The 27,826-nt window shown below is 54.8% G+C and overlaps 1 protein-coding gene across 9 annotated transcripts in view; it reads left to right on the forward strand.

Annotated features, from left to right (window-relative positions):
- CUX1 (cut like homeobox 1) overlaps positions 1–27,826 on the forward strand; it is a 426,690-nt gene that overhangs the window by 136,692 nt on the left and 262,172 nt on the right. For all 9 annotated transcript variants that reach the window (XM_064166481.1, XM_064166473.1, XM_064166478.1 and 6 more), the window contains exon 3: positions 20,845–20,892. In XM_064166481.1, the coding sequence (XP_064022551.1) occupies positions 20,845–20,892 (48 nt within the window). The remainder of the gene's footprint in view (positions 1–20,844; positions 20,893–27,826) is intronic.

The raw sequence follows: 27,826 nt of genomic DNA on the forward strand, positions 1-27,826 counted from the left end.
GTGGAGCAGCCGAGCAGTGACTGTGCCGCAGGGACCTGCGGGGAGCTGTGGCTTGCGCTCATCTGTGTCTCATAGACCCAGGGCTCAGCACTGGGGCCAGTCTTGGGCAGCAGCTTCATCAGTGATTAGGGTGAAGGCACAGTCTGGAGCCTCGGCAGTTTGCTGCTGGTCCCAGAGTGGGGGCAGTGGCTGACACTCCTCAGTCTGTGCTGCCATCAGCCAGACCTGGGCAGGCTGCAGAGCTGGGCAGAGGGAACCTCATGGAGCTCCCCAAGGGCAAGTGCAGGGTCCTGGCCCTGGGCAGGAACAACCTCCTGCAGCAGGACAGTTGAGAGGGGAGCTTCTGGAAAGGAGGAGCCAGGATTGCTGGAGGACAACAAGTTTCCATGAGGCAGCAATGGTGTCCTAGTGGAGAAGGAGGCAAATGGTGACCTGGGGGGCATTAGAAAGAGAGGGGCCATCAGGTGAAGGGAGGTTCTCTTCCTCCTCTACTCTGTCCCAGTCAGGTCTCTTCTGGAGTACTGGGACCAGTTCTGGGCTCCCCAGTTCAGGAGACAGGGAAGTGCTGGAGAGGGTCCAGGGGAGGCTGCAAAGCTGCTGAGGGGCCTGGAGCAGCTCTGGGAGGAGCAAAGGCTGAGAGCCTGCAGAAGAGCAGCCCCAGAGGGCATCTGAGCAATGCTCAGCAAGAGCTGAAGCAGCTGTGGGGAGCAAGGGAAGTGCTCTGGCAGTGGGTTGGACAAGATGCTCTCCAGAGGTCCTTTCCAGCCCCACCATGCTGGAGTTCTGTGGTTGTTTCTCTCTCTGTGTCCCACCAAAGCAGATCCTTTAGAGGCCTGGGCAGGTTTCAGCAGGAGTTTGTGCAGGCAGCTGCATGCAGCCCAGGTCTGTGTGCTCAGAATCCCTTCACTTGCTGCTGGAAGGGGCAGAGGTCGGACCCCTGTTTGTGTTCAAGTCAGGAGGATGGCAGAGGAGTTTGGAAGGGTTTTGGCAGGTATGCTGAATTAGATGTGAGAAACCCTTTGACTCCACTGCCTGTGGGTTTTGAGGTTGTCAGTTTTCTCCCCTTTGGAATTCTCACCTGTTGGGGAGGCTGAAGTTACCACTACAGCTGCTGGTGCCCACCAAGGGCAGGCAAGCAGGCAGCGAGTCCCTGTGTAGCAGAGGTCGTGAAGAACATCAGGGCAGCAGAGGTGATGTCCACAGAGTTTCAGCAGTGCAGGCAGTGGCTTTGCAGGGCAGCAGGTGCTGTCCTCTGCCCCCTCTCAGCCAACACCTCTGCTGTGGGAGCTGCTAGCCCTTGAGTAACACCGAGGGGTTTGGATCAAGATGAAAGGAGCACATATGATGAGGAGATGCTGAGAGAATTGCTGAGGGTTGGATTGTGTTGCCTCAGAGTGCTGGAAACAGCCTGGCTGCTGGCACAGATCAGTCCCTGTGTTCCTGCACACAGGTGTGGCAGGGTATGAGTAGGGCACACTGCTCACATCTGAGTCCTGACCCTCTGCTGGGGAGAGGCACAGAGAGGATGATTTTGAAATTGCAAAAAATCCTAGAATGGGCTGAGGTGGGAGAGACCTTAAAGCTCATCCATGGGCAGGGAACACCTCCACCAGCACAGGCTGCTCGAGGCCTCATCCAGCCTGGCCTTAACACCTCTAGGGAGGGGGCAGCCACAGCCTCCCTGGGCAGCCTGTGCCAGTGTCTCCCCACACTCACTGTCACCCACTTCTTCCTCAGCTCCACTCTCAATCTCCCCTCTGCCAGCTCAAAGCCTTTGTCCCTCATCCTGGCACTGCAAGCCCTTGCCAGAAGCCCCTTTGTGCTGAGCCACAGCAAGGGCTGCTCTGGGGAGGTGCTCATGGTGAGTCTCCTCCACAACACTGAGTGGCTCTTTCTCTGCAACAGGCTTCCTCTTCTTGCACCTTGCAACTTCCACCTCAACATGAGGAAAGCCTTTACTGCAAGGGTGACAGAGCCTTGGGACAGGCTGCCCAGAGAGGCTGTGGAGTCTCCTTCTGTGGAGACTTTCAAGATGTGCTCCTGTGTGACTGTCTCTAGGTGACCCTGACTTGGCAGGGGAGTTGGACTGGGTGATCTCCAACCCCTACCATCCTATGATTCTATGGACACTCTGAATCAGTATCAGTGAAGCTTCTGGTTTAGCCTTGGTTGTGGAGTCTCCTTCTCTAGAGACTTCCAGCTGTGTTCCTGTGGCCACCTGCCATGGCTTCATAGATTCACAGAATGGGTTGGGTTGGAAGGGATCTTTAAAGCTCATCCAGTTCCAAACCCCTGCCATGGGCAGGGAACATCTCCACCAGCACAGGCTGCTCATGGCCTTGGACACCTCCAGGAAGGAGGCAGCCACAACCTCCCTGGGCAACCTGTGCCAGTGGCTCCCCACCCTCACTCAGGAATTTCTTCCTAATCTCCAGTCTCAGTCTGCCCTCTCCCAGCTCAAAGCCTTTGTCCCTCCTGCTGTCACTGCACAGTGCCTGGGCTTTGCAGCTCTCCCCACCTGACCAATTCCAGCCTTTAACACACAAATGTTTGCTGCTTCTCTCCCTTTTCCAAAGGAGAGCTGTCCCTTGGCACTGATGGCTTCAGATGGGCCCTACCTCTTTGTTCCTTGAGGCAGCACTCTGGGTCCCAGTGTGAGCACCCAAGGAGGCTGAAGTGGGGAGCAGAGGATTCAGCCAGAGCTCTGTGCTGTGTGGAGGGAGCAGGGGAAGCTGCAGGTGCAATTATGGTTGCACATCAAATATTCTGCTTTTGAAATCCACCCTGTGAAGCATTAAGGCTGTGTTTGAACTGGTGGTGTTAATTGGACCACACTGCTTAGCTGTGCTGTCTGCAGAGTCATGCCCCATGTCATTAGCTCCTCATTAGCCACGTTAATTTTTTAAGGCTCACAGTAATTACCTCTTTTTTCCAGGAGTTCTCCATTTTACACCGAAGGGAAACCTCTGCTCTGCAGGCTGTGGTTGGGAGCAGGCAGGGGAGCTTTGTGAGCTCCTTCTCCAGGCTTTGAGAGTGGAAAATGAGAATCTTGTGGTGCATGAGGCAGCAGTGTGAAATTGTGGCCAGGAAGGGCCAGAGGCCTCCTGAGCTGCATGGAGAAGAGCATGGCCAGCAGGGCAAGAGAGGTTCTTCTGCCCTGCTGCTCTGCCCTAGGGAGGCCACAGCTGCAGTGCTGGGTCCAGCTCTGGGCTCCCCAGCTGCAGAGAGCCAGGGAAGTGCTGGAGAGAGTCCAGGGGAGGCTGCAAAGCTGCTGAGGGGCCTGGAACAGCTCTGGGAGCAGCAAAGACTGAGAGCCCTGGGGCTGAGAGCCTGCAGGAGAGCAGCCCCAGAGGGCAGCTGAGCAATGCTCAGCAAGAGCTGAAGGAGCTGTGGGGGGCAAGAGGCTGGGGTCAGACTCTTGTGAGTGGTGCTCAGGGACAGGCCAAGGGGCAGCAAGGGGCACAAAGTGTCAGGCAGGAGGTTGTCTGTGCAGAGGAGGAGCAAGTTGTTTGTTGTGAGGGTGCTGGAGGCCTGGAGCAGGCTGCCCAGAGAGGCTGTGGAGTGTCCTTGTGTGGAGAGCTTCCAACCCCCCTGGCACTGTGCTGCTGGGCAAGCTGCTGTGGGTGCCCTGCTTTACGAGAGGACTGGACTGGATGATCTCCAGAGGTCCTTCAAACCTCAACCATGCTGGGATTCTGAGATGGAGAAAGAGATCTTGCAGGATGTGATGTGGGAGTGGTGCTGAGGATCTTTGTCCCTGGTAAGCTCAGTTTCCAGAGGGGCAATCTGCTGTGGAGTTTCTGGAGAGGCAGTGTGGTGCTGGTGAGAGCTTGGGAGGTGTGGGTGAGGCTGCCTTTGGCAGGCAGAGCCAAGCAGGCACTGTGCTGTCAGCTGTGTGGGACACATCTCCTGTGAGCTGCAGGTAGTTCAGAGCCCAGCACCAAGAACTCCCCAGACACCGTCCCAAGCCCGGAGAAGGGCACTTGCTGGGTTCCCTGACACACATGGGTGTCCTGCTGGCAAGAGCCTTGCACTGCCAAGGCTCTCAAATGCCCTTTGGCCTATCAGATGGTTTGTCATTGCAGAAATAGGTGATTCTGCTGACCTGGCATGGTTTGGGTTCATGACATGCTTGGTGTTGTCTGCAGCCTTCAGCAGGGAGCTCAGGCTCTGGAGAACAGGGCTGGGGAGGAGCAGCTGAGGGAGCTGGGGGGGGTTAGTCTGAAAAAGGCTGAGGGCAGAGCTCATTGCTCTCTACAGCTCCCTGAGAGGAGGCTGCAGCCAGGTTGGGGTTGGGCTGTGTTGCGGAGGGCAGTAATAATTCGTGGCCGAGAAGAAAATTTATCAAAAATAGATATTTTTTATTTTTTCAAAACCCGCCCCCACAACTATATATACAAAGATTAATTTCGTTTGATAAACAGGTTCAGTTGCATGAGAATTCTACGAGGATACCATTAATAATCTGACTATATATATTTGGAAGTCAGTTTTTGGAAAAGGCTTTAGCTATTAATTAATAGCGGTTTCTTACTAAATTAAGCTAAGCCAAATAACTCACTCAGGCTGGCTTGTGCGGTCGGTCTTCCTCCTCCAGCGGCTACAGGAGTCGTTAAGAGTCGTTAAGGGTCGTTAGGCAGACAAAGGTGTGCCTAACACCAAGGCAAGTCCTTTGGTCTCTCTGCAGTGCAGGCACAGGAGAGTGAGCGAACTCGTCCAGGCACAGGCAAAATCCAAAGCGGGAACCCCAAAGGCGGGAAGACCCCCAATATTTATACCCTTCGCTAGACAAAGGGCAGAGTTACCACACTTTAGGCGCGAAAGCGCACGGCCAATCCCAGCCTGGCTCCAGCGCGGGAACTCACGGGGCAGTCGCCGCCCCCTTCTCGGCTGCAGGGCAGGCGAGGGGGGGGGAAACCAGGCGGCTTTTCCCCTTCCCCCCCGAAGTCCAGGCAGGAGAGGAATTTAGGGGTACAGGACTCCAGGACATCCCACCCCGGTGGTAATGAGCATCTTTGTCTAGAACTTGAGTGAGAAGTGATCCCCCTTCAATTTAGGAACCTATTAATATATATATATGGCTTAGCCTTTTCCAACATTAACAATAGGTAACACATTAATCGCCCCAACAATATTTAACAATACTTAACAAGGCTTAACAATAGCCCAAACAGTATTAAATAAAGCTACACAGTCAATTTGAAGATTGCTCTGTTCTTGGTAGAGCAACCAAGTTCATGGCAGAGCCTTGGATGCTCTGAGTCCATGGCTGGAGGTCACAGTCCGTGGGTCCTGATGCCATCATCCACTGGCCACCCCGGTGATATGACTCCGTCTCTCGTGTAGCTGGTTCTCCTTTTCCCAGGTGCTGGTCAGGTAGTCAGGAACTGGTCCTCTGCCTCGACCTTAACCTGTAAGGAGATAAAACCTGCCTCGGCCTATAAAGGCCAGGCTTGACAATTAATAATTTGGGACGATCCACCGTGCACTAATCCGGTGGCCTTTTCCATTTGCATCTAGGGCTTCCCAGGCATATAAGCCTCTGGGTTTACCCCATGCCATTGGCACTACCCCTATAGGTTGGCCTTTTGTACTGGGGCAGGTGGTCAGTGACCACGTGGCTCACCTAGGCAGCAGGTCTTTATTCTGGGGGCTTCTGTAGCTCTCCCCGTGACTGCTAACCATTAAAAGCTGCCGAGCCACTATTACACTAATTCAGTGTTTTGCCTCCCGTGTGGGAGACGAGAAAGGGTTAACCTTTCTGTCTGGGGACGAGCTGCAGTTCCCAGCGGGGGGGCTGCCGCTTCTGGGCGAGCCGCTCTGGGAGCCACCGCTGGGTGTGCCGCTGCTGCTGGCCCTAGGCTTCTGGCGGCTGCCTCTGGATTTTGCAGCCGATTGCTGAAGGCACCGCACTAGATCCTTCAGCTGCCAGTCTGCCAGCTGCCTTAAAACAGTTTTTGGTACCCCTAAAGTCAGGGCTTGTCTATACCAGCTGTTCTTTTCTCTGGGTCTCCAGTCACTCTGTTGGTCTCTGCCCCTTCCCCTCGGGGAGAAGCCTGAAGGACCGGTCCCCCTGGGGGGGCAGTCCTGCACTGGCCGGACCTGCCTGCGCAGAGTCCTGGGATTTTCTGGGGGAGAAGCACGAGACTGTCTCTCCCCAGCCCCTTTTCCTTCAGGAGACCCAAACCCAAACTGCAGCCCGTGGGCATTCAAGTCAGTTAACAGTTCAGCCCAAGTCATTACATGCTCTTTAGCACCATCGTTCTCTGCATTCTCTGCAAGCACACGTTCAATTTTCTCAACATTCTTCATTAGTTGGATTTGCAGAGTTGCTGGCAAACCCTTCATAATAGGGTGCAGTCTCTCCGGGTCCACAGGGGCATAAAACGGGCAATCGTAATGTCCCTTATCATAGATAGCCTGGACACAGGCAAGTCTGCGGAGAGCAGTGATGAGCTCAGAGGAGCTGGTGACCTTTAGTTCCGTCGGCTCCCCCCGGTAGGCTGGACGGACACTGCTTGCCCAGTATGCTATCCGGGCGGTGAGGCTGTGTGTCCCCTCGGGTTCACGTGTCAGGAACACATCGTCCCCCCAGTCTCCAGCAGCTTCCTGCGAGTCTAGAAGGACCCGGTCCCCACCGGCTCGGGACACTCGATACACATAGTCAGCGACTGAGTCCCCAGGATCTCTCGCATATTTGACTTGTAAGTCACTGAGCTGTGCATCTGTGAACTGCTTTTTGATCACGGTGGTCCCTGCACCGCCTTTTCTGCCCTTCACGGACTCAATCCTAATCACAGGCAACACGTGCCTCTGCACCGCGGCGCCCTCCTCACCGGAGCTCTCTTCACCGCTAGCTACGGGAGAGTCCGGTCGGGACCTGCGCTTTCTGCGTGGCTTTGAGGCTTTCTGCCGCGCAGAGGCATGTGCAGGGGAATTCTCTGAGTCTCTGGCAGAGTCTTTTGTGCCTGGTTTCGGGGAACTCCTCTCCCCCGAAGAGCCCCTCGGGGCATTCTCTGCCTTTCTCCCCGATTCCCGCGAATCACTCCATTCAAATTCAGACACGGAGACCGAAGAGGTGGTGTCTGCAGGCGTTACAAGCCTTTCTTTCATCCGGGCAGTCAGTGCCGCGGTCAGGCTCTTTGTCTGCGCCAGCATGCTTTCCCAGATACTTTGGCATTTAGCTTTTTCGGCTAATAAATCCTTTTCCAAGGCCTGAATTCTTTTTTCATAATTTTCAAATTCGGCCAGAGTCTGGGTCACGACTGACCCCAGAACAACAGAGAAATGCTCCATTGGAGACTCTGTAATCACAGGGTCTGAGCGCTCAGCTAATTTTCCCAGGATTTTCTCCGGATTTTTACAATTTTTCTGAGCCCAAATTAAATCAAGACCTGTGATTAGGCATCCCTTTTCTTGTAGAAATTCTACGATTGAACTACCCTGCATACACTGCGCCATAATGTTGCGGAGGGCAGTAATAATTCGTGGCCGAGAAGAAAATTTATCAAAAATAGATATTTTTTATTTTTTCAAAACCCGCCCCCACAACTATATATACAAAGATTAATTTCGTTTGATAAACAGGTTCAGTTGCATGAGAATTCTACGAGGATACCATTAATAATCTGACTATATATATTTGGAAGTCAGTTTTTGGAAAAGGCTTTAGCTATTAATTAATAGCGGTTTCTTACTAAATTAAGCTAAGCCAAATAACTCACTCAGGCTGGCTTGTGCGGTCTGTCTTCCTCCTCCAGCGGCTGCAGGAGTCGTTAAGAGTCGTTAAGGGTCGTTAGGCAGACAAAGGTGTGCCTAACACCAAGGCAAGTCCTTTGGTCTCTCTGCAGTGCAGGCACAGGAGAGTGAGCGAACTCGTCCAGGCACAGGCAAAATCCAAAGCGGGAACCCCAAAGGCGGGAAGACCCCCAATATTTATACCCTTCGCTAGACAAAGGGCAGAGTTACCACACTTTAGGCGCGAAAGCGCACGGCCAATCCCAGCCTGGCTCCAGCGCGGGAACTCACGGGGCAGTCGCCGCCCCCTTCTCGGCTGCAGGGCAGGCGAGGGGGGGGGAAACCAGGCGGCTTTTCCCCTTCCCCCCCGAAGTCCAGGCAGGAGAGGAATTTAGGGGTACAGGACTCCAGGACAGGCTGTGCTCCCTAGGATCAGGTGATGGTAGGAGAGGACATAGCCTGGAATTGTGGCAGGAGTGTTAGGCTGGATGGCAGGAGAAAAGTCTTTGCTGCAAGAGTGCTCAGGGACTGGCAGAGGCTGCCCAGGGAGCTGGTGGAGTCCCCATCCCTGGAGGTGTTCAAGAAAGGTGTGGCCATGGCACCTGGGGACAGGGTTTGCTGGCCGTGGTGGTGCTGGGTTGGGGTTGGACTGGATGAGCTCAGAGACCTTTTCTAACTGAAGCAATCCTCTGATTCTCTGAGCTGTAGGCAGGAGGAAGGCAGGAGGAAGATCTCCACGGGGCCATTACCCAGTGTGTGGCCTTTCAAATCAATGTATGTGCTCACAGTGCTGCTTGGTTTTCTCTGTGTATTGGTGAAGTTCATTAAATCAGCCCTCTGGGTTTTTTTCCCTCCTGGGATTTCAGGGAGCAGCCTTCCCTTTGGGTACAGTCAGCTCCTTCCACAGCTCTGCCTGCACCGGTTTTGTTTGAATCCAGTCTCTTGTTTCCTGGCAACTCTAGTTGTTCAGTTCTGAGTTGTTTCTCCTCGGTGTCTGTTCTGAGCAGTGCTCTACAACTGACAGCAGGGCTGTGGCATGCTCCTGAAAGCTCTGCTCAGTATATTGTGGTGTGCAGTTAGTTAGGAAAGTTCTCATTTGGGTTATCTCAGCACCTGTGCGTGTGTCTGCAGCGGTGCACACAGAGGGATGGCTGCAGCAGCTCTCTCCTGGCACAGCTGAGCTTTGAGACAGTGCTGAAGGTACCCAGGCTGTTCTCAGGCTGCTGCAGAGGCACAGGGGCACCCTCTTGGCTTTTTGGTTCTCCTCCCTTGCAGGAAGCTCTGAGAGAGGATCCCATGAAGTCTCAGGCACCTGAGTAGTGCCATTGGAAGTGCCAGTCCTGGGCCCAAAGCAGTGTGCTTTGCAGGTGCTTCGTGCTGCTGGTGCCTGTGGTGAGCTTGGTTTGCTTCATCCCAGTGAAAAGGATGCAGGAGCAACCCCAAAATGCTGGCTCTAGAGGCACTGATTTCCTCATGGCTTAGTAGGACCCAGCTGCAGTGCCCTGAGGTGGCTGCCCTGAGGTGGGGCTTGGGCTCTTCTCCCAAGTCTCAGGTGATAGGAGGGGAAATGCCCTGAAATTGTGCCAGGGGAAGGTTAGGTTGAAGATGAGGAAAAGAGTGGTCAGGAAATTGGCACAGGCCACCCAGGGAGATGGTGGAGTGTCCCCATATCTGGAGGTGTGCAAGAATCATGTGGCCATGGCACTTGGGGACAGGGTTTAGTCATGTTGGTGTTGGGTTGCTGTTGGACTGGATGATCTTAGAGGCCTTTTCCAGCCTGTGACTGTGATTCTGTATTGGGTGGAAACAGGAGTGCAGTGGTTGGAGTTCAGGTGATGACCTGGAGCTGCACCAGGGGAGGTTTAGTCTGAAGATGAGGAAAGATTTCTTCACTGCAGGAGCAGTCTGGGAGAGGAACAGGCTGCCCAGGGAGGTGATGGAGTCCCTGTCCCTGGAGATCACAGGCTCACAGGATGTCAGGGATTGGAAGAGACCCAAGGAGATCATCCAGTCCAATCCTCCAGCCAGAGCAGGACCACACAATCCAGCTCAGGGCACACAGGAACACATCCAGACAGGCATTGAAAGGCTCCAGAGAAGGAGACTCCACAACCTCTCTGGGCAGCCTGTGCCAGGGCTCTGGGACCTTTCCAGTCAAGAAGTTCCCCTTGTGTTGAGCTGGAACCTCCTGTGCTGCAGCTTCCATCCATTGCTGCTTGTCCTGTGCCAGGGAGCAGTGAGCAGAGCCTGTCCCACATCCTGACCCCCAGCCCTCAGAGAGTTACAGACATTGATTCAATCCCCTCTCAGTCTTCTCCTCTCCAGACTAAGCAGCCCCAGGTCCCTCAGCCTCTCTTCCTCAGGCAGTGCTCCAGTCCCCTCATCATCCTCACAGCCCTCTGCTGGACCCTCTCCAGCAGTTCCAGTCCCTCTGCAGCTGGGGAGCCCCAAACTGAAGGCAGTTCTCAAGATGAGGTCTCAGCAGGGCAGAGCAGAGGGGCAGGAGAACCTCCCTGGCTCTGCTGGACACACTCTGCTGAATGCCCCCCAGGACCTCATTGGCCTCCTGGCCCCCAGGGCACATTGCTGTGCCAGGGATGCTCTCCCCCAGCAGCCCCAGGGCCCTCTCCTTGGGGCTGCTCTCCAGCAGTCACCTCCCAGCCTGGACTGCTGCAGTTCATTGTTGCTGCCCAGGTGCAGGACCCTGCACTTGGCCTTGTTGAACCTCAGTTGGCTCCTCTGTGCCCAGCTCTGCCTGTCCAAGTCACTCTGGATGGCAGCACAGCCTGCAGCTGTCTCAGCCAAGCCTCCCAGCTTGGTGCCAGCAGCAGACTTGCTGAGCAGACTCTGTCTGTGCCCTCAGCAATGGCAGTGATGAAGATGTTGAACAGCACCAGAGCCAGCACTGATCCCTGGGGGACTCCACTGGTTCCAGGTGTTGAAGAAAGGTGTGGGTGTGCCCTTGGGACATGGTGGTGGAGGTGCTGGGTAGAAGGTTGGACTGGATGAGCTCCGAGAGCACTTCCAGCCTTTGCGATTCTGTGAGCGAATGATTCTATGATCTGGAAAGTCTTTTCCAGCCCAAATGTTTTGGTGATTTCCATAGTCTTGAGGCCTCTCTGCAGCTCTGCTGGGCTTGCCTCATAGCTGCAGCTGTGCAGGATGACCTGAGGGTGGATGCAGCAGCAATTCCACGTCTGCCTTGCCGAGGAGCCTCCGGTGGTGGCTGTTGTGCAGGCTGGTTGTGCCCCGCTCGGTAACCTCTCTGCAGGGCAGGCTGCTCCCCTGGAATTACAACGCCTCTGGGTTTTGCTTTAATATTCCACTTCCAGCCCCAGCCTTTTTTTTACAAATGGAATATTTTTTCACTTCTCATTGGGTGGGTCCATAGACTGAAAAATAGGTCAAGAACAGTAATCTAAATGTACTGCTAATAAATAATTAAAGCTAATGGAATTTGCACAAGATCTGTGAGCTGACATCTTTCAGGGAGCTCCACAGTGTACATTTGGCCACTGGAAATCCAGATTTTTTATTTATCATCTGCTGGGTTGAAAGGTGTCTCTAAGTGTAACTCAGGTTTCTTCTGTAGAGAGGAAATCCTCAGCTCCTGAGCGAGCTGAACCAGGGGCAGATGTCACAGGACATTGATAACTTCATGGTTCCTGCTTTAATAATCAGATTGCAACTAAAGACTTCAGCAGCCTTAAGCACTGAGAGGTTTTAGATCTCATTAAATCCCATTGTAAATTGAGCAATAAATTGTTTGTTCATATGATTTAATTTGTCTTAGGTTCTGAGAGTGAAGTCATGAAGGCTGCTGCAGAGTACCTGTTGGGGCCAGTCTGGGACTGCAGCTTCCTGTCTTTTAGGGCAAAGCGAAGTGGAGCTGGCTGCAACTAACTAAACAGAGAGATTTAAATGCTTCCCTCACTGCACCTCTGATGGCATCTGCTCAGCATCACTTGAGGGAAAATTCAATGGTGGGCTTGGAAGGGACCTCTGGAGATCATCCAGTCCAACCCCCAGCTCAAGTAGGGCACCACAGCAGCTTGCCCCGCAGCACAGTGCCCAGGGGGCTTGGAAGCTCTCCACACAAGGACACTGCACAGCCTCTCTGGGCAGCCTGCTCCAGGCCTCCTCACAACAAAAAACTTTCTCCTTCTCTTCACATGCAACCTCCTGGACTCAGTTTTGTGGAACTGGACCCAGTACTGTGGAACTGACCTGACTACGGCAGAGCAGAGCAGGGAGAGAAGCTCCCTTGCCCTGCTGCCCACCCTCTCCTCCATGCCCCCCAGGACACCATTTGCCTCCTTGCCCCCCAGGGCACATTGCTGCCCCATGGGCACTTGCTGTCCCCCAGCACTCCCAGCTCCTTCTCCTTGCAGCTGCTTCCCAGCAGGTCCCCCCTCAGCTGTCCTGCTGCAGGAGGTTGCTCCTGCCCAGGGCCAGGACCCTGCATTTGCCCTTGGGGAGCTCCATGAAGTTCCCTCTGCCCAGCTCTGCAGCCTGCCCAGGTCTGGCTGAGTGGCAGCAGAGCCTGAGGGCTGTGAGCACTGCCCCCAGTTTGGGACCAGCAGCAAACTGGCTGTGGGACCTCCCATCCCTTCATCCAAGTGATTGATGAAGATGCTGGCCAGGACTGGCCCCAAGTCCTGACTGAATACAACTTCCCTGGACCTTTCCATCATTCTGGGTGCAGAGATCATGATTAAGACCTGTGTGTTGGTGAGTGAGTGTCTGAGGGATCCCAGCTTGTTCACCAGTTTCCTCACAGCAGTGCCTCTGGAGAGAGGAGCTTAAACCTGGCTGCCAGGCTGTGGCACACAGTGCCTCTGCATACCAGGCTAATTCCTCTTTAGATGCTGACTGAAGTGACAAATGTCTCTCCACACAGTCAGCATCACCGACTCACAGAATTGCTTTGGTTACAAAAGCCCTCTAAGCTCTTCAAGTCCAACCATTATCTCACTCTGCCCAGGCTGGTGCTGAGCCACGTCCCTCAGCACCACAGCTCTGTCTTCGAGACACCTCCTGGGATGGGGCTTCAGCCACCTCCCTGGAGAGTCGTGGCAAAGTGTGAGAAGCCTTTCAGTCAAGAAGTTTCTCCCAATGTCCAACCTAAACCTTCCCTGGGGTAACTTGGGGCCATTTCCTCTCCTTGTATCACTTGGTAATAAGGACTCAGCTCCCACCTGGCTTCAGCCTCCTTTCCAAGAGCTGTAGGCAGCAATGTGGTCTTCCCTCAGCCTCTTCTCCAGGCTGAACACCCCCAGGTCCCTCAGCTGCTCCACAGCCCTGTTCTCTGACCCTTCACCAGGACCTCAGTGTCTGTCTTGTGGTGCTGTGTGAACCCAGTAGCTTTTGGGGTTTTTTCCCAGCTTTGGACTTTTTTCTTTCCTTTTTTTCTGCTCATTTTGTAAGCTCTTCCCAGAAAGTATCTGGAGGTTCAGCCTGGCCAGTTTTGAGGCCAGGGCCACTCGTTAGTTCCTCATTACGTGAGGGCTAACAAGGAAGGAAGTGCAGAAGGGGTGAGATGGCAGGAAAGCAGTGATAAGGCAGCTCCAAAATAGGCTGTGACAGCTGAGCTAATGATGTCACCCATGCTGGTACGTGTGGGCTGCTTCTCATTGTGGTTCCTCTGCCAGGCATAGTGACAGTGGCCAGCCAGGCCCTGTCCCTGTACAGCACACATCCTACAGTCGTAGAACCATAGGCAGTGTGGCACAGGAGGCACAGGGCAGACCATCTGGGCAGTTCTGTGGTGTGGTGGATGCAAGCAGGAGCTTAGTACTGCTGAAGATGAGCAAAGTGTGGAGGTGAGGCTGAGCCTTGCTGGACCACTTCATCAAACCAGGGTCATGGGGCTCTTGTTGTGAGTTTTAGAGAGAAGTGTGTTGGAGGAGGTAAATGAGATGGAGCAGTCTGAGGAGATCAGAAGGTGCTTGTGGAGCTTCAGACCTGAAGTAAATTAGAGCCAGAGCTTTGGTAGCCTGAGCATGGAGAGGTGTCCTGTGTGCTGCAGCCAGCAGGCAGTGGAGCTCACTCCTCAGGAAGATGCATTTGTTGCCCAGGGTCTTCCCATGGATTTATCCTCACTTGATTTCTCCACAGAGCTCTTTTAAATGAGAATGGGAAGGGAGTTAAGCATTACTCAGATTCAGAGTTCACTGTGTGGCTACTTGATCAAAAGCTACACTTGCTGTTTAGCTCCCAGCTAATCAGAGCAGCTCCCAGCTCCCATTCAGAGCAGCCCAGTTCATTGCCTCCACATCCTGAGCTGGGCTAGGCTGGAGCCTTGCTCAGACATCTGCTCTGGCCTGATCCAGGGGGAGAGAGAGATGCCAGACGCGTTCAGATGGCACTGAGGAGCAGGCTGGAGAGCAGGGCTCCAGCAGTGCAGTGAGTTTGTGCTGATGAATTACTGCAGGATCATGTCTGCTTGGAAGAGACCTCCAAGCTCATCCAGTCCAGCCCTTGACCCAGCACTAAAGCAGCTCCACAGGATGCTTAAACACCTCTGGGGATGATGGCACCAGCACTGCCCTGGGCAGCCTGTTCCAATGTTTGAGGACCCTTCCAGTGAAGAAATGTTTCCTGGCATCCAGCCTCAGCCTCCCCTGGTGCAGCTTGGAACCATTTCCTCTGGCCCTCTCTTGCCACCGAGGAGCAGAGGCTGCCCCCTCCTTGCTTCAGCCTCCCTTCAGGAAGCTGTAGAGAGCAATGAGGTCTCTCCCCACCCTGCTCTTTTCCAGGCTGCACACCCCCAGCTCGCTCAGCCCCTCCTTGTGCCCACTGCTCCAGGCCCTTCTCCAGCCGCAGTGCCCTTCTCTGGACAGGCTCCAGCCCCTCAGTGTGCAGAGCTGCATGCAGCACTTGGGGAGCTGGGCTGCTCAGCTGCATGTTCCAGCTGCTGGGCCTGCTGGCACTGCTGGGGCTGGCTGCTCTTCCTGTTCTGGTCACAGCCCAGGCAGTAGAGGCCAGGAGGCTTCAAACAGACAATAAATCAGAGGGTGTCCTTGCTAAGCAGCCTTGCAGAGCCCCCTGGCTCTGCCCTTTCTGTTCAGGCAGGCAAAAGGCTGTTTGATGTTGGGGCCATGTTTTGAGACCGAGGCTGGTGAGGAATTTTTCCATACTGCCAAAAATAAACGTCCCCAGCAGGGCTGTAGCTGCTGCCTCCAGGCGAGTGTGTTCCTGACTCCTGTGCTTCCCTTTTGTTGTGAGCTGCCGAAGGTAGCTAAGGAAGGAATTACAAAAGCAGCTGAAAAGCTCTTTCCAAGAAGGAGAGGAAGAGACAGCAAAGGGTGTGAGGAAGGTGTGTGTGCTCTGTGATGCTGGGTGCCACTTACCTGCATCCCCAGCTGACATGCTTGGCTGTGGTGAAAACACTGCAGCAAAGCCTTGCAGCCACTTCCCTTGGACTGTTTGCTCCCTTAGGTGCTGGCAGGGGTGGAGGCTGCTCTGTCTCTGCTGCTCAGGGTGTTGCTAGGATTTCAGGTTGTCAAAGCATCTCACCTGGGTAAACTGCATGCTCTAACGGGGCCACTTCTGCAGTGCTGGGTCCAGCTCTGGGCTCCCCAATTGCAGAGAGCCAGGAAAGTACTGGAGAGAGCCCAGGGGAGGCTGCAGAGATGCTGAGGGGCCTGGAGCAGCTCTGGGAGCTGAGAGCCCTGGGGCTGAGAGCCTGCAGAAGAGCAGCCCCAGAGGGCATCTGAGCAATGCTCAGCAAGAGCTAAAGGAGCTGTGGGGGGCAAGAGGCTGTGGCCAGACTCTGCTCAGTGGTGCCCAGGGACAGGACAAGAGGCACAAAGTGTCAGGCAGGAGGTTGGCTGTGCAGAGGAGGAGCAAGTTGTTTGTTGTGAGGGTGCTGGAGGCCTGGAGCAGGCTGCCCAGAGAGGCTGTGGAGTGTCCTTGTGTGGAGAGCTTCCAACCCCCCTGGCACTGTGCTGCTGGGCAAGCTGCTGTGGGTGCCCTGCTTTAGGAGGGGACTGGACTGGACGATCTCCAGAGTTCTCTTCCCACCCCACCATGCTGGGATATTCTGGGATTGTGTGTCCTGGGATTGCCCCAGATTGATGCCTGTGGTGTGCCAGTGGGACTCAATCACTCTGAGCTGCATCCTGCTCCATCAGGCAGTGTTTTAAGCCCTGTCTCCCCCGCAGCAGAGGCTGCTGTCTCCATTGCACACACCACATTTTCCCTCTCTGGCACAGGTTTTGCTTGGTAACGTTTTGATTGCTGGGATGAGTGCTTAGCATCCCAAATGTGCTAAATGAAGGATGTGTGGGAATCAGATTTTGTACTTGAGAGCTTTTCTCCCTTTTTGGCAGCTTGACCAACTGCTTCCTTGGCTTTGGGATGCTCCTTTTATTCCTTTCATTCTCTTGCTTCTCTCTCTCTTCTCTCTGCCATAAACAACCAACATCATGTCTCTGGTTATTAAAGGTGAATATGAAGGCAGAGTCCTGATGGAGTTTGTATCATGAAGCAGAAAGTCCTGCAGATGCTGTCTGTCAGAAGCTGGTAGCTGTGAGGGGCTGCAGTTCAGTAGCAGGCTCTGGGCTTGAGCTCTCCATGCACACAGAGCAGCAGGGCTGATGTTCTGCTGCCTCCAGAGCTGGCTGTGCTTTACCTCACTGTGGTGCTTTGCCATCTGCTGATGTGCCTGGTGCTCACACCACATGCTTGGCCAGTGGTGGTAGTGCCCTGTTCTCCAGAGCCATGTGAGCAGGAGGCTTGGGACTGGGCTGGAATTACAACTCCTGTAGTTTTCCTTTCACATTTGACAGCAGTTTGCTGCCTGGTGCCAAACAATCAGTAAATTCTGACCAGGCAGAGCAGTCTGAACCCAGTGAGTTCCTGCCAGCTGAGATTTTTCCTGCAGGAGCTGCTGCTCTGCTTGGATGGTATCATTCTTCCTGGCTTTGAGGGTGCTGATGTCCTGGCTGGAAATCTGCTGTCTCTGTTTGTAATTCTCTGTGCATTAAAGCCACTGTGGCAGCTCTGGCCCTGACTGGGGGCATCCATTTTGCTGTTGATGGTTACTTCCTCCTGTTCCTCCTGCTGTTACTTCCTCCTGCTGTTGTGACTTCCTCCAGTGTTGTCATCATCAGGTTACAGAGACATGTTAGAAAAGCTGCAGAGCCCTCTGGCCTGCTGCAGGAGTCAGCAAGTGGGGAAAAGCTGCTCAGCCTGCCAGGTCCCTGTGTTAGAGATGGCATCTGTGGGTGTTTGTGACAGGCAAGGGCAGCATCTGTGGTCAGGAGGTTGGACACCTCTGCTACAGGGGCAGGCTGAGGGACCTGGGGTTGTTCAGCCTGGAGAAGTGTCCAGGGAGACCTTAGAGCTGCCTTCCAGTTACCTGAAGGGGCTCCAAGCAGGCTGCAGAGGGACTGTTCCCAAAGGCCTGCAGGGACAGCACCAGAGGCAGTGGTTTGAAATGAGAGCAGAGCAGATTGAGATTGGATGTGAGGAGCAAGTTCTGCAGCAGGAGTGTCCTGGGTTAGGGGGGATCCCTCCCTCGGCAGAGTAAACTCACTACAACATGGAGCTGTTTAAGCACAGCAGCATCAGGAGAATGAACTACTACAGAAACATAATAACCTGGAGGAAGATGGGGAAGGGGTCGAGCCGTGGCGAAGCAGCAAAAGCAGCAGCAGCCAAACAGCAGCAGGGGAAGATCACAGAATCAGGCAGGTTGGAAGAGAGCTCCAAGCTCAGCCAGCCCAACCTAGCACCCAGCCCTGCCCAACCAACCAGACCATGGCACTCAGTGCCCCAGCCAGGCTTGGCTGCAACACCTCCAGCCACACAGACTCCACCACCTCCCTGGGCAGCCCATTTCAGTGCCAATCACTCTCTCTGACAACAACTTCCTCCTCACATCCAGCCCAGACCTGCCCTGGCACAGCTCCAGGCTGTGTCCCCTTCTTCTGTCCCTGGCTGCCTGGCAGCAGAGCCCAACCCCACCTGGCTACAGCCTCCCTGCAGGCAGCTGCAGGCAGCAATGAGCTCTGCCCTGAGCCTCCTCTGCTGCAGGCTGCACCCCCCCAGCTCCCTCAGCCTCTCCTCACAGGGCTCTGCTCCAGGCCCCTCATCAGCTTTTTTTGCCCTTCTCTAGACACCTTCCAGCACCTCAGCATCTCTGTTGACTTGAGGATCTCTTCAGCAGCAGAAGCAGCAAGGGGAAGGTCCAAGCTGTGCTTCCAGGCACACAGCTCTTGATGCTCCAGGGAAATGACATTGACTTATCCACTGTGCCCTTGTGTGGCCTGTCCCTGGGATGTTCACCTCTCCACTCAGAGCTGACACTTCCAAGATTCTGTCCCTTTTTTTTTTTAATGTCTGAGGTAGAAATCAGCTGAAATGGCCACACAGGAGGCTGCTGGAACACTGCAGCAGGTTGCCCAGGGAGGTGTTTGAGGCCTCACCCCTGGAGATATTCAAGGTGAGGCTGGGCAAGGCTGTGAGCAACCTGCTCTAGTGGAGGATGTCCCTGCTGAGTGCAGGGGGTTGGACTGGATGAGCTCTGGAGGTCCCTTCCAACCCAGACCATTCTCTGCTTCTATGGTCTGCCCTTTCCCTGTCCAGCAGGAAACACTGAGGTGCTTTGGTGTGAGAAGAGCCATGCTTTGGTTTGCCGCTGAGAGGTTATAAAGCTGGAGCCTTGTGCTGAGCTCGGTAGGGTTAGCTGTGTGCTGGTGCAGAAACCATGCCAAGAAGCAGAACTTGGCTGATGGTTTGTCTCTGATAGCTTCCTCTGCCTTTGCCCCCCAAGCCATTGCTCAGGGGAGGGGAGAGCTCCTGCTACTCAGCTCTCTGCATCACTTGTCATTTGAATGACAAAGCTCACTTGTCTCCAAAGCCTCCTTTTCCTGCAGGAAAATCAGACCAAACCCCGGGCAGAGGCTGCTCTGCTGAGTGCATTCATGCCCAGTATCTTGCACCACTCCAGATGTAGAAGTCAATGCCTTGCCAAAGAGAATTTCCCAACTTGATCAGGTCACCTTCACTTCTGCAAGGCCCAGGGCCTCACCTGACTCCTTTTGCCTGGAGAAAGTACTTCAGAGACCTCTTGGTGACCTTTTGCATGAGGTTCAGGGCAGCTGAGGGACTGTGGTCTGTAAGCCAGGAGGGCTTCATGGTTCAAGCAGTCCTCACAGAGTGGCAGGGGTTGGAAGGGACCTCTGGAGATCTGTCAGCCAGGGCAGGTCACACAGGAACACATCCAGGTGAGGTTTGAAAGTCTCCAGGAGACTCCACAACCTCTCTGGGCAGCCTGCTCCAGGGCTCCAGCACCCTCACAGTAAGGAAGCTTCTCCTCATGTTGGGGTTTGTGGCTGTCCCGATTATGAGCAGTCTGCTCAGAGCATCACAGGACTCTTGGCTGGAGAGGACCTCCAGAAGCTGACCAGATCTCACCTGGCCCTATAAATGGGTCTTTAATACCCACACTAGTTCTGCTCAGCCGTGCCTTGGAAATGCCCAAGGCTGGGAACTCTGCCTTCTTCCTGAGTAAGCTGCACCAGTGCTGCCCTCCTCACACTGCAGCATCCTCTTACTGTTTCCCACCACCTCTCAGGGCTTTATTTTGGGCTGCATTTGCATGAAGAGTTCCCTGCTTCTGCCCTGCCCCTGCAATCCCACAGCAAGACTGGAAGGCCAGCTTCTTGGCTGAGCATGAGGGGCAGTGTCCTCTGCAGTGCTCCAGGACTTTGTGCTTCACAAGCAGCTTTTGGAGGATCTCACACGTTCATGGTTTGGAAGTGGTCTTTAAAGAGCATCTTGCCCAACCCCCTGCAGGCAGCAGGGACACCTCCAACTAGGGCAGGCTGCCCAGGACCACAGCCAGTCTGATCTTGAATGTCTCCAGAATTGGGGCCTCAGCCACCTCTTTGGGCAACCTGTTCCAGTGTCTCACCTCATTGTGCACAACTTCCTCCTGATGTCCAACCTAAATCTGCCCTGCTCCAACTTCAGATCATTGCCCCTCACACTGTCACTCCAAGCCCTTCTGAACAGTCCCTCCCCAGCCTTAAAATGCTGCCCTGAGAACCACTCTGGAAGTTCACAGAAAGCATTCAGTTAGCAACCAGGACAACGAAGGTGCATCCACCTTGCATGACATCCTCAGGGGTTCCACCTGCAGGCTGGTTTGGGCTGAAGTCACTTAGGAAATTGGGATGTAAAATAAAAGCTGTCAGACTGCTTTAAGATGAGAGGGGCCAGAGGAGGCCACAAAGATGAGCAGAGGGCTGGAGAACCTCTCCTATGAAGACAGGCTGAGGGAGTTGGAGCTGTTCAGCCTGGAGAAGGCTCCAGGAGACCTTAGAGCAGCGTTTCAGTATCCAAGAAGAGGCTTCAGGAGATCTGGGGAGGGACTTGTCACAAGGGCTGGGAGTGCCAGGATGAGGGACAGTGGCTTTGAGCTGGGAGAGAGGAGAGTGAGAGTGGAGAGGAGGAAGAAATGCTTTAGAGTGAGGATGGGGAGACTGGCACAGGTTGACCAGGGAGGTTATGGATGTCCCCTCCCTGGAGGTGTTCAAGGCCAGGCTGGATGAGGCCTTGAGCAGCCTGTGCTGGTGGAAGGTGTCCCTGCCCATGGATCTTCTAAGGTCCCTTCCACCCTAAACCATCCCATGAGAGAAACAAAACTGCTCCAGCCTGCCTCTCTCCAGTTCTCTGCTGCTAAAGGCAGAGCACTCTTGACAGAATAAGAGCAGAGCTGTGAGGTGAAGTGAGGGACAGGAACCAAGCCTGGCATCCACCTGGGGCAACGTCTGTGGCGTAAGGTCAGAGGTGCAGCTGCTGTTCAGGCTGATAGAGGCATTTGTTCTAATCTCCTTAGCTTCTGAGCTGAGGTAGGGGGTTGGAGGTGCTCAGTGCTTACCCAGCACCACCAGTGCTGATGAATGCTGTCTGCAGCAGCACAGCTCTGTGCCAGGCTGGCAGCTCTGCCAGCTGAAGTCCTGCAGCCAAAACTGCCAGCACAGGCCCTCAGGGTTGCCAGTGGTGGTTCAGAACCCAAAGTGGCTTTGGAGGGAACTTGTCACTGCCTGCTCCTTTCACCCCTTCCTGATCAAATACCCTGCTTGTGTCTTCCAGGACCTGCGCAAACAGGTAGCTCCACTACTGAAGAGTTTCCAGGGAGAGGTAAGAGCCTACACTTCTCTTGGTGCTTTGGTATGGCTTCAGGGGAGCCTGGTGTGCTGGCACAGCCCAGCATGGGCACTGTGGGTGCAGAGCCCTTGGGCAGGAGCACTACAGGGGCTCAGCCCCCAGAGATCGGTGCTGGGCACAGTCCTGTTCAATATCTTTGTTGATGATCTGGAGCAGGGCATTGAGTCCAGCAGCAGTGAGTTTGCAGATGGCACCAAGCTAGGAGCATCTGTGGAGCTGTGGGAGGGTAGGAGAGCCCTGCAGAGGGACCTGGCCAGGCTGCATGGGTGGGCAGAGGCCAAGGGGATGAGATTGAACAAGGCCAAGTGCAGGGTTCTACACTTTGGCCACAACAACCCCAAGCAGCACTGCAGGCTGGGGCCAGAGTGGCTGAGAGCAGCCAGGCAGAGAGGGAGCTGGGGGTGCTGGCAGAGAGGAGCTGCAGATGAGGCAGCAGAGTGCCCAGGTGGGCAGCAGAGCCAATGGCATCCTGGGCTGGCTCAGGAGCAGTGTGGGCAGCAGGGCAAGGGAGGTTCTTGTGCCCCTGTGCTCAGCACTGCTCAGGCCACCCCTGGAGTGCTGTGTCCAGTTCTGGGCTCCTCCATTGCAGAGAGCTGTTGAGGTGCTGGAAGGTGCCCAGAGCAGGGCAGCAAGGCTGGGGAGGGGCCTGGAGCACAGCCCTGTGAGGAGAGGCTGAGGGAGCTGGGGGTGTGCAGCCTGCAGAAGAGGAGGCTCAGGGCAGAGCTCATTGCTGCCTGCAGCTGCCTGCAGGGAGGCTGTAGCCAGGTGGGGTTGGGCTCTGCTGCCAGGCAGCCAGGGACAGAAGAAGGGGACAGAGCCTGGAGCTGTGCCAGGGCAGGTCTAGGCTGGATGTGAGGAGGAAGTTGCTGTCAGGGAGAGTGATTGGCACTGGAATGGGCTGCCCAGGGAGGTGGTGGAGTCTGTGTGGCTGGAGGTGTTGAAGCCAAGCTTGGCTGGGGCACTGAGTGCCATGGTCTGGTTGGTTGGGCAGGGCTGGGTGCTGGGTTGGGCTGGATGAGCCTGGAGGTCTCCTCCAACCTGGCTGATTCTGTGGTTCTCTGATTCTGCACTCTGCTGTGTGCAGGACGTGTGTGTGGTGTGCTGGGGTTGTGCTGGCCAAGCTCAGCTGGTCTCAGATCCCTTTGCCTTTAGAGTGATGGAGCAGAAGCTCCCCATGGCAGTGGCTCCTGGTCAGGGCTGTGCCTGGGAGACAGCAGGGTGGGAAGGCTGAGAGAATGAAGTGTAACAAAAGCAGGGAGATAGCCCAAGCAGCTTCACCTTCCCAGCCATCAGACGTCGTTCTGGAGGGCTGGGTGAAAGCCTGCAGTTGGCAGGGGTTTGTTGGGAAGCCAGCAGGAAGCATGAAGAGCTCTGGTGCTGGCTGCTCCTTGGGTTGCTCTTCACACCACACTGCTAAGAAGCACAGGCTGAGAGCCCTCACTAATTTAAAGCCAACTGCTGTTCTCTGGGGGAGATTCGATGGGAAACAGCAGCTGGGCAGTGGCAGAGCAGGCACAGCTTGTATTGGGTTGGAAGGAACCCTCCAAGGGCATCTTGTCCAACCTCCTGCAGTCAGCAGGGACACCTCCAGCTGGATTAGGCTGCCCAAACCTACACTGAGTCTGATCTTGCATGTCTCCAGGGACAGAGCCTCAACCAGCTCCCTGGGCAACCTGTTCCAGTATTTCACCACCTTCATTGTGCAGAACGTCCTGCTTGTGTCCAACCTAACCCTGCCCTGCTGCAGTTCAAACCATTGCCCTCATCCTACCCCCACAGGCCCTTCTGAACAGTCCCTCCCCAGCCTGCCTGTCAGTCCCCTGCAGATACTGAAAGGCAGCTCTCAGGTGTCCCCAGAGCCTTCTCTTCTCCAGGCTGAACAGCCCCAACTCTCTCAACCTGTCCTCATAGGAGAGGTTCTTCAGGCCTTTGATCATCTCTGTGGCCTGCTCTGGACCCCCTCCAGCAGTTCAGTGCCACAGCACAAGTTAAGTGCATCTTTGGGGTACTGGGAAAGTCATCCTGGAGAACTCAGCTCCAGAGCCGCTCACTGAGCCCCTCTGCAGAGCAGCCATGAGGAGCAGCCTCCTGCCAGGGAGAGCTCTGCTGGAGAGACCTTCGAGCCCAATGGCCCTGAGGCACAGCAGGGCTGATGGAGACAGTCTCTGGTCCAAATCAGAGGAGAACATGTCCCTGCCCCTTTGTCAGAGCAGCAGCCCAGTCCGACCCAGAGCCTCTGCTGGGGAGCGCCGTTGCAGCACTGCCACATCTGGTGCTGGACCTGGGTGTGTTCAGAACCCGGAGCTTTTGGGGGGCCAGCTGAACTCAGAGCACTATGGAATGGAACTGCAGCTCAGCATAAGACCACATCTCTTCAGCACTGCAGCAGAGGTCTGTCCTAGGACCTCTTCCTTCTCTGGGGCTGGGCTGGGAATGTGAATGCAGGTTCTGTCTGCATGAGCAGAGTGCTGGCTCTGAGTCGGAGCTGACCAGCTTGCTGCTTCTGAGTTCTGAGGGGGAGTTTCCCAGCTCTCCTGGGTGATTTAAGGTCTGGATGTTTAAACAGGCCATTGTGAGCAAGGCAGTTAGGAGTCATTGATTTAAGAGGTGTAAAATTCCTGTTGTTTCTATTTAAATAGCTCTCTTTTTCCCTTCTTCTTCTTCTTACTTGAATCACAGAACCTAGAATGGTTTTGGTTGGAAGTGACCTTAAAGTTCCAACCCCCCTGCCATAGGCAGAGACACCTTCCCCTAGACCAGGTTGCTCAAGGCCTCATCCAACCTGGCCTTGAACACTTCCAGGCTTGGAATCCCCACAACCTCTCTGGGCAACCTGTGCCAGTGCCTCACCACCCTCATGGGGAAGAATTTCTTCCTAATGTCTCATCTAAATCCAGCTCCTTCCAGTTTGAAGCTGTTTCCTTTGTCCTGCCACTCCACCCCTCTGTCAGAAGTCCCTTCTAGCTCTCCTGTAGTCCCCTCCATTAACTTGAGGGTGCAGCTCCTCAGTGGTTTGCTGCCTGTGTGCTGGGCCAAATACAGCTCCAAAGAGCTTCATCATTCCATGATAACATGAGTCGATGGCATTGCAGGCTGGCAGGGCCCTCCTCTGCAGGGCCATCTCAGCCTGCTGCATTCTGAGGAGCTCACAGAGTGCACTGGGCTGGAAGGGACCTCAAAAGTCATCCTGCCCACCCCCCCTGCAGTCAGCAGGGACACCTCTGACTAGAGCAGGCTGCCCAGGGCCACACTGAGTCTGATCTTGAGTGTCCCAGGGGTGGGACCTCAGCCACGTCCCCGGGGCAGCTGATGCAGTATTTGCCTGTTTCACTGTAAGGAACTTCTTCCTTCTGTGCAGCCCAGATCTGAGGGATGCTTTTGGCATGTGAAAGCTTCCCCCCAGAAAAACCAACCCCCACACCACCTTTCTTTTCTTGGCCTGTGGTAATTTACAGACCTAGAGCTGTGGTATGGAAGTCTGATGCTGCAATCCGTATTTGTGGAGCCATCAAACAGATACTTTGAGGCTGGGAGAGGATTTCCTGAGGTCATTTGCATTCTTTTCATGTGGCATAGGAGGAGTGTCCAAGAGTGATGCAGTAATCTCTCAGCTGGAGCACCCTTGAAGGCTGATCCTCCGGAGGGACAGGCTGGATTCACAGAATCATGGAATCAAGCAGGTTGGAAGAGGCCTCCAGGCTCATCCAGTCCAACCTAGCACCCAGCCCTGGCCAAGCAACCAGACCATGGCACCCTGAGCCCCGTGCCAGGTGTCCTCACCCAGCGAGCACCTGTAAGGCAGAGCTGCTCTGCTGAGCCCTCTCTGGCTCCCCACTCAGCTCAGCTGCTCTTTAAACTCTTCATGTGGTCAGTGAAGCAGTTCAGTGACTTTCAGTACTCAGCCCACAGGAGCTGGAGATCAGTTTGGTGTGCTGGAGCTAATCAGGCCTTGGAAGGAGAACTCTCCCAACAACTTCAGCCCTGCCTTTTGAAGCACTACTGATAGGCACCTTCTTTTCTTTCAGCCCTCCCTCTCCACCCCCCCACAAATCTCCCCCTTAAATTTCCTTAACGTTAAGTTTACAAACCTAATTAATAGAGTTTCTTTCCTGTAGGTTCACTCCATGATGGCTCAATTAGAGCAGCAGCAGAGCTGTGGTTCAATATTCAGGCCAGCTTCGTAATTGAAAACACATTTTCTCCTCCAAAGCTGCAGCTGGTTTGGTTCTGCTCATGCAGAAAAGGATATAACCTTGCATAACATAGGAAATGAACGGTTGAGGGAGAAGCCAAATTCAATTTCAGTCAGATATTTTGAGGATAAGTCCATGATCTATGGAAGCAGGGGAATGAGAAGTGTGGGGATGTGGAAAGCAGCGCATTCAGCACTCTATTAATCACGGCTAGCCGGCTGCCGCCGTGCGCTCCTGCCTTAGCGCCCCTGGTAGGACAGAGGCTGGAGAGCAGCCAAGCACTCCAGAAGTTAACCTCTTAAAGACCCTGAGCTGCTTTCTGTTGGAGAAATGTAATTTTGTGGTCAGAAATGAATGCCTGAGACGTCGCAGGAGCGCTGCAAACAACGGTGTGGCGAGGGCTGGACAAATTGCCCTGCGCTGGGGAAGTCAGCAGCATCCATCAAGCCCTGCAGCCCACAGCCCTCCTGCTGCAGCCACAGCTCTGCTGGATTGCTAGGCAGGGCCCAGGAAAGCAGGGAATCACAGAAGGGCTTGTCTTGGAAGGGACTGTAAGGCAGGGACACCTCTCAGTAGAACAGGTTGCTCAGCGTCTCATCCAGCCTGGTCTTGAATGCTTCCAGGGAGGTTGTGGAGCACAGCATCACCCAATGTGATCTTTGATCAACCTCCCTGGGCAACCTTGTGCCAGTGTCTCACCACTCTCAACCTGTGCCAGTGTCTCACCACCCTCACTGCAAAGAAGCTCCAATCTTTGATCACATTGGGTGATTCTGTGCTCCACAACCTCCCTGGGCAACCTTGTGCCAGTGTCTCACCACCCTCACCTCAGGAATTTCTTTCTCACCTCCAGTCTCAGTCTCCCCTCTCCCAGCTCAAAGCCATTATCCCTCGTCCTGGCACTACAGACCCTTGGAAGTTGTGTCACATCCAGTTCTGGGCCCCTCAATTCAAGAGAGCTGTTGAGGTGCTGGAAGGTGTTGAGAGAAGGGCAAGGCTGGGGAGGGGCCTGGAGCACAGCCCTGTGAGGAGAGGCTGAGGGAGCTGGGGGGGTGCAGCCTGCAGCAGAGGAGGCTCAGGGCAGAGCTCATTGCTGCCTGCAGCTGCCTGCAGGAAGGCTGTAGCCAGGTGGGGTTGGGCTCTGCTGCCAGGCAGCCAGGGACAGAAGAAGGGGACACAGCCTGGAGCTGTGCCAGGGCAGGTCTGGGCTGGATGTGAGGAGGAAGTTGCTGTCAGAGAGAATGATTGGCATTGAAATGGGCTGCCCAGGGAGGTGGTGGAGTCTGTGTGGCTGGAGGTGTTGCAGCCAATCTTGGCTGGGGCACTTAGTGCCATGGTCTGGTTGGTTGGGCAGGGCTGGGTGCTAGGTTGGGCTGGCTGAGCTTGGAGCTCTCTTCCAGCCTGCTTGATTCTATGATTCTATCTTTCTTGTAGCCCACTTAGGCACTGGGAGGCTGATCTGAGGTGTCCCCAGACCTTTCTCTTCTCCAGGCTTAACAGCCCCAGCTCTTTCCTCCTGTCCCCACAAGGGAGGCTCTCCAGCCCTCTGATCATCTTCATGGCTTCCTCTGGACCCTCTCCAGCAGTTCTTCATCCCTCTTATGCTGGCAGCACCAGAGGTTTCCTGGTTTCTGTGTCTCCATATTTCCCTTGGTGCAACTTGAGGCCAAGTCTGGCACTGAGCAGTGCTGGTTTGCTTTCAGCATCCACTCCACAGGTGTGTGTGTGGGGAGGAATTTCCTGGTGGGACAGGAGCTTGGCAGGGCTTGGTGCCACCTCTCCATGCCCTGTTGCGACACCGGCAGGGACAGGAGAGGTGCTGCACATGCTGCTGGGGTGCCTGGGCTGAGCAGCCCTCTCCCTTCTCTGTTGACACAAGTGTGTAATGGTTATTGCTTTCTTTCTGGCTGCCCTGATTGCAGTTGTAACAAATCTTTCCTCAGCAAGGTGATTTAAGTTACAGCAGCACCTCGCGGGCAGATGTGCTCTCCCCGGGGGACCTGCAGCATGTCTGCTGCCAGCACTGCAAACATCCTGAGCGAGGAGACAGCTCCAGACCAAGGGGCACAGCTGGAGAAGCAGTCAGAGCCTGGCCCATCACACAATCACAGCCCCATGCAGGCTGGCACAGCCCCTCAGGAGCACCAAGCCCAGCCCAGAACCCTGCTCTACAAGAGTCACCTTAAACCACAGCCCCAAGCACCACAGCCAAACCACCCTGGAACACAGCCAGGCTGGGTCACTCCACCACCTCCCTGGGCAGCTCATTCCACTCCCTGACCACTCTCTCCAGGAAAAACTTTTCCCTAATGTCCTGTGTGAACCTCCCCAGGCTCAGCTTGAGGCCATTCCCCCTTGTTCTGTCTGCAGTTCCCTGTGAGCAGAGCCCAGCAGCAGCCTCTGCACAATGTCCCTTCAGGTAGCTGCAGGCAGCAGTGAGCTCTGCCCTCAGCCTGCTCTGTTTCACACTACCCATCCCCAGCTCCCTCAGTCACTCCTCATCACATTTATTCTCCAGGCCCTTCACAGCTTCCTTGCCCTCCTCTGAACCCACTCAAGCACCTCCACATCTCTCTTCTGTTGTGGTGCCCAAAACTGAACACAACACTCAAGGTGTAGCCTCACCCAAGCCTAGGACAAGGGGACAGTCACCTCCCTGCTCACCTCACCTGCCCACACACACCTCTCCCTCCTTACTGGGATGGTATCTGAAG

The sequence above is a fragment of the Pogoniulus pusillus genome, chromosome 27 (assembly GCF_015220805.1).
Source record: "Pogoniulus pusillus isolate bPogPus1 chromosome 27, bPogPus1.pri, whole genome shotgun sequence".
Classification (NCBI taxonomy): Eukaryota; Metazoa; Chordata; class Aves; order Piciformes; family Lybiidae; genus Pogoniulus; species Pogoniulus pusillus.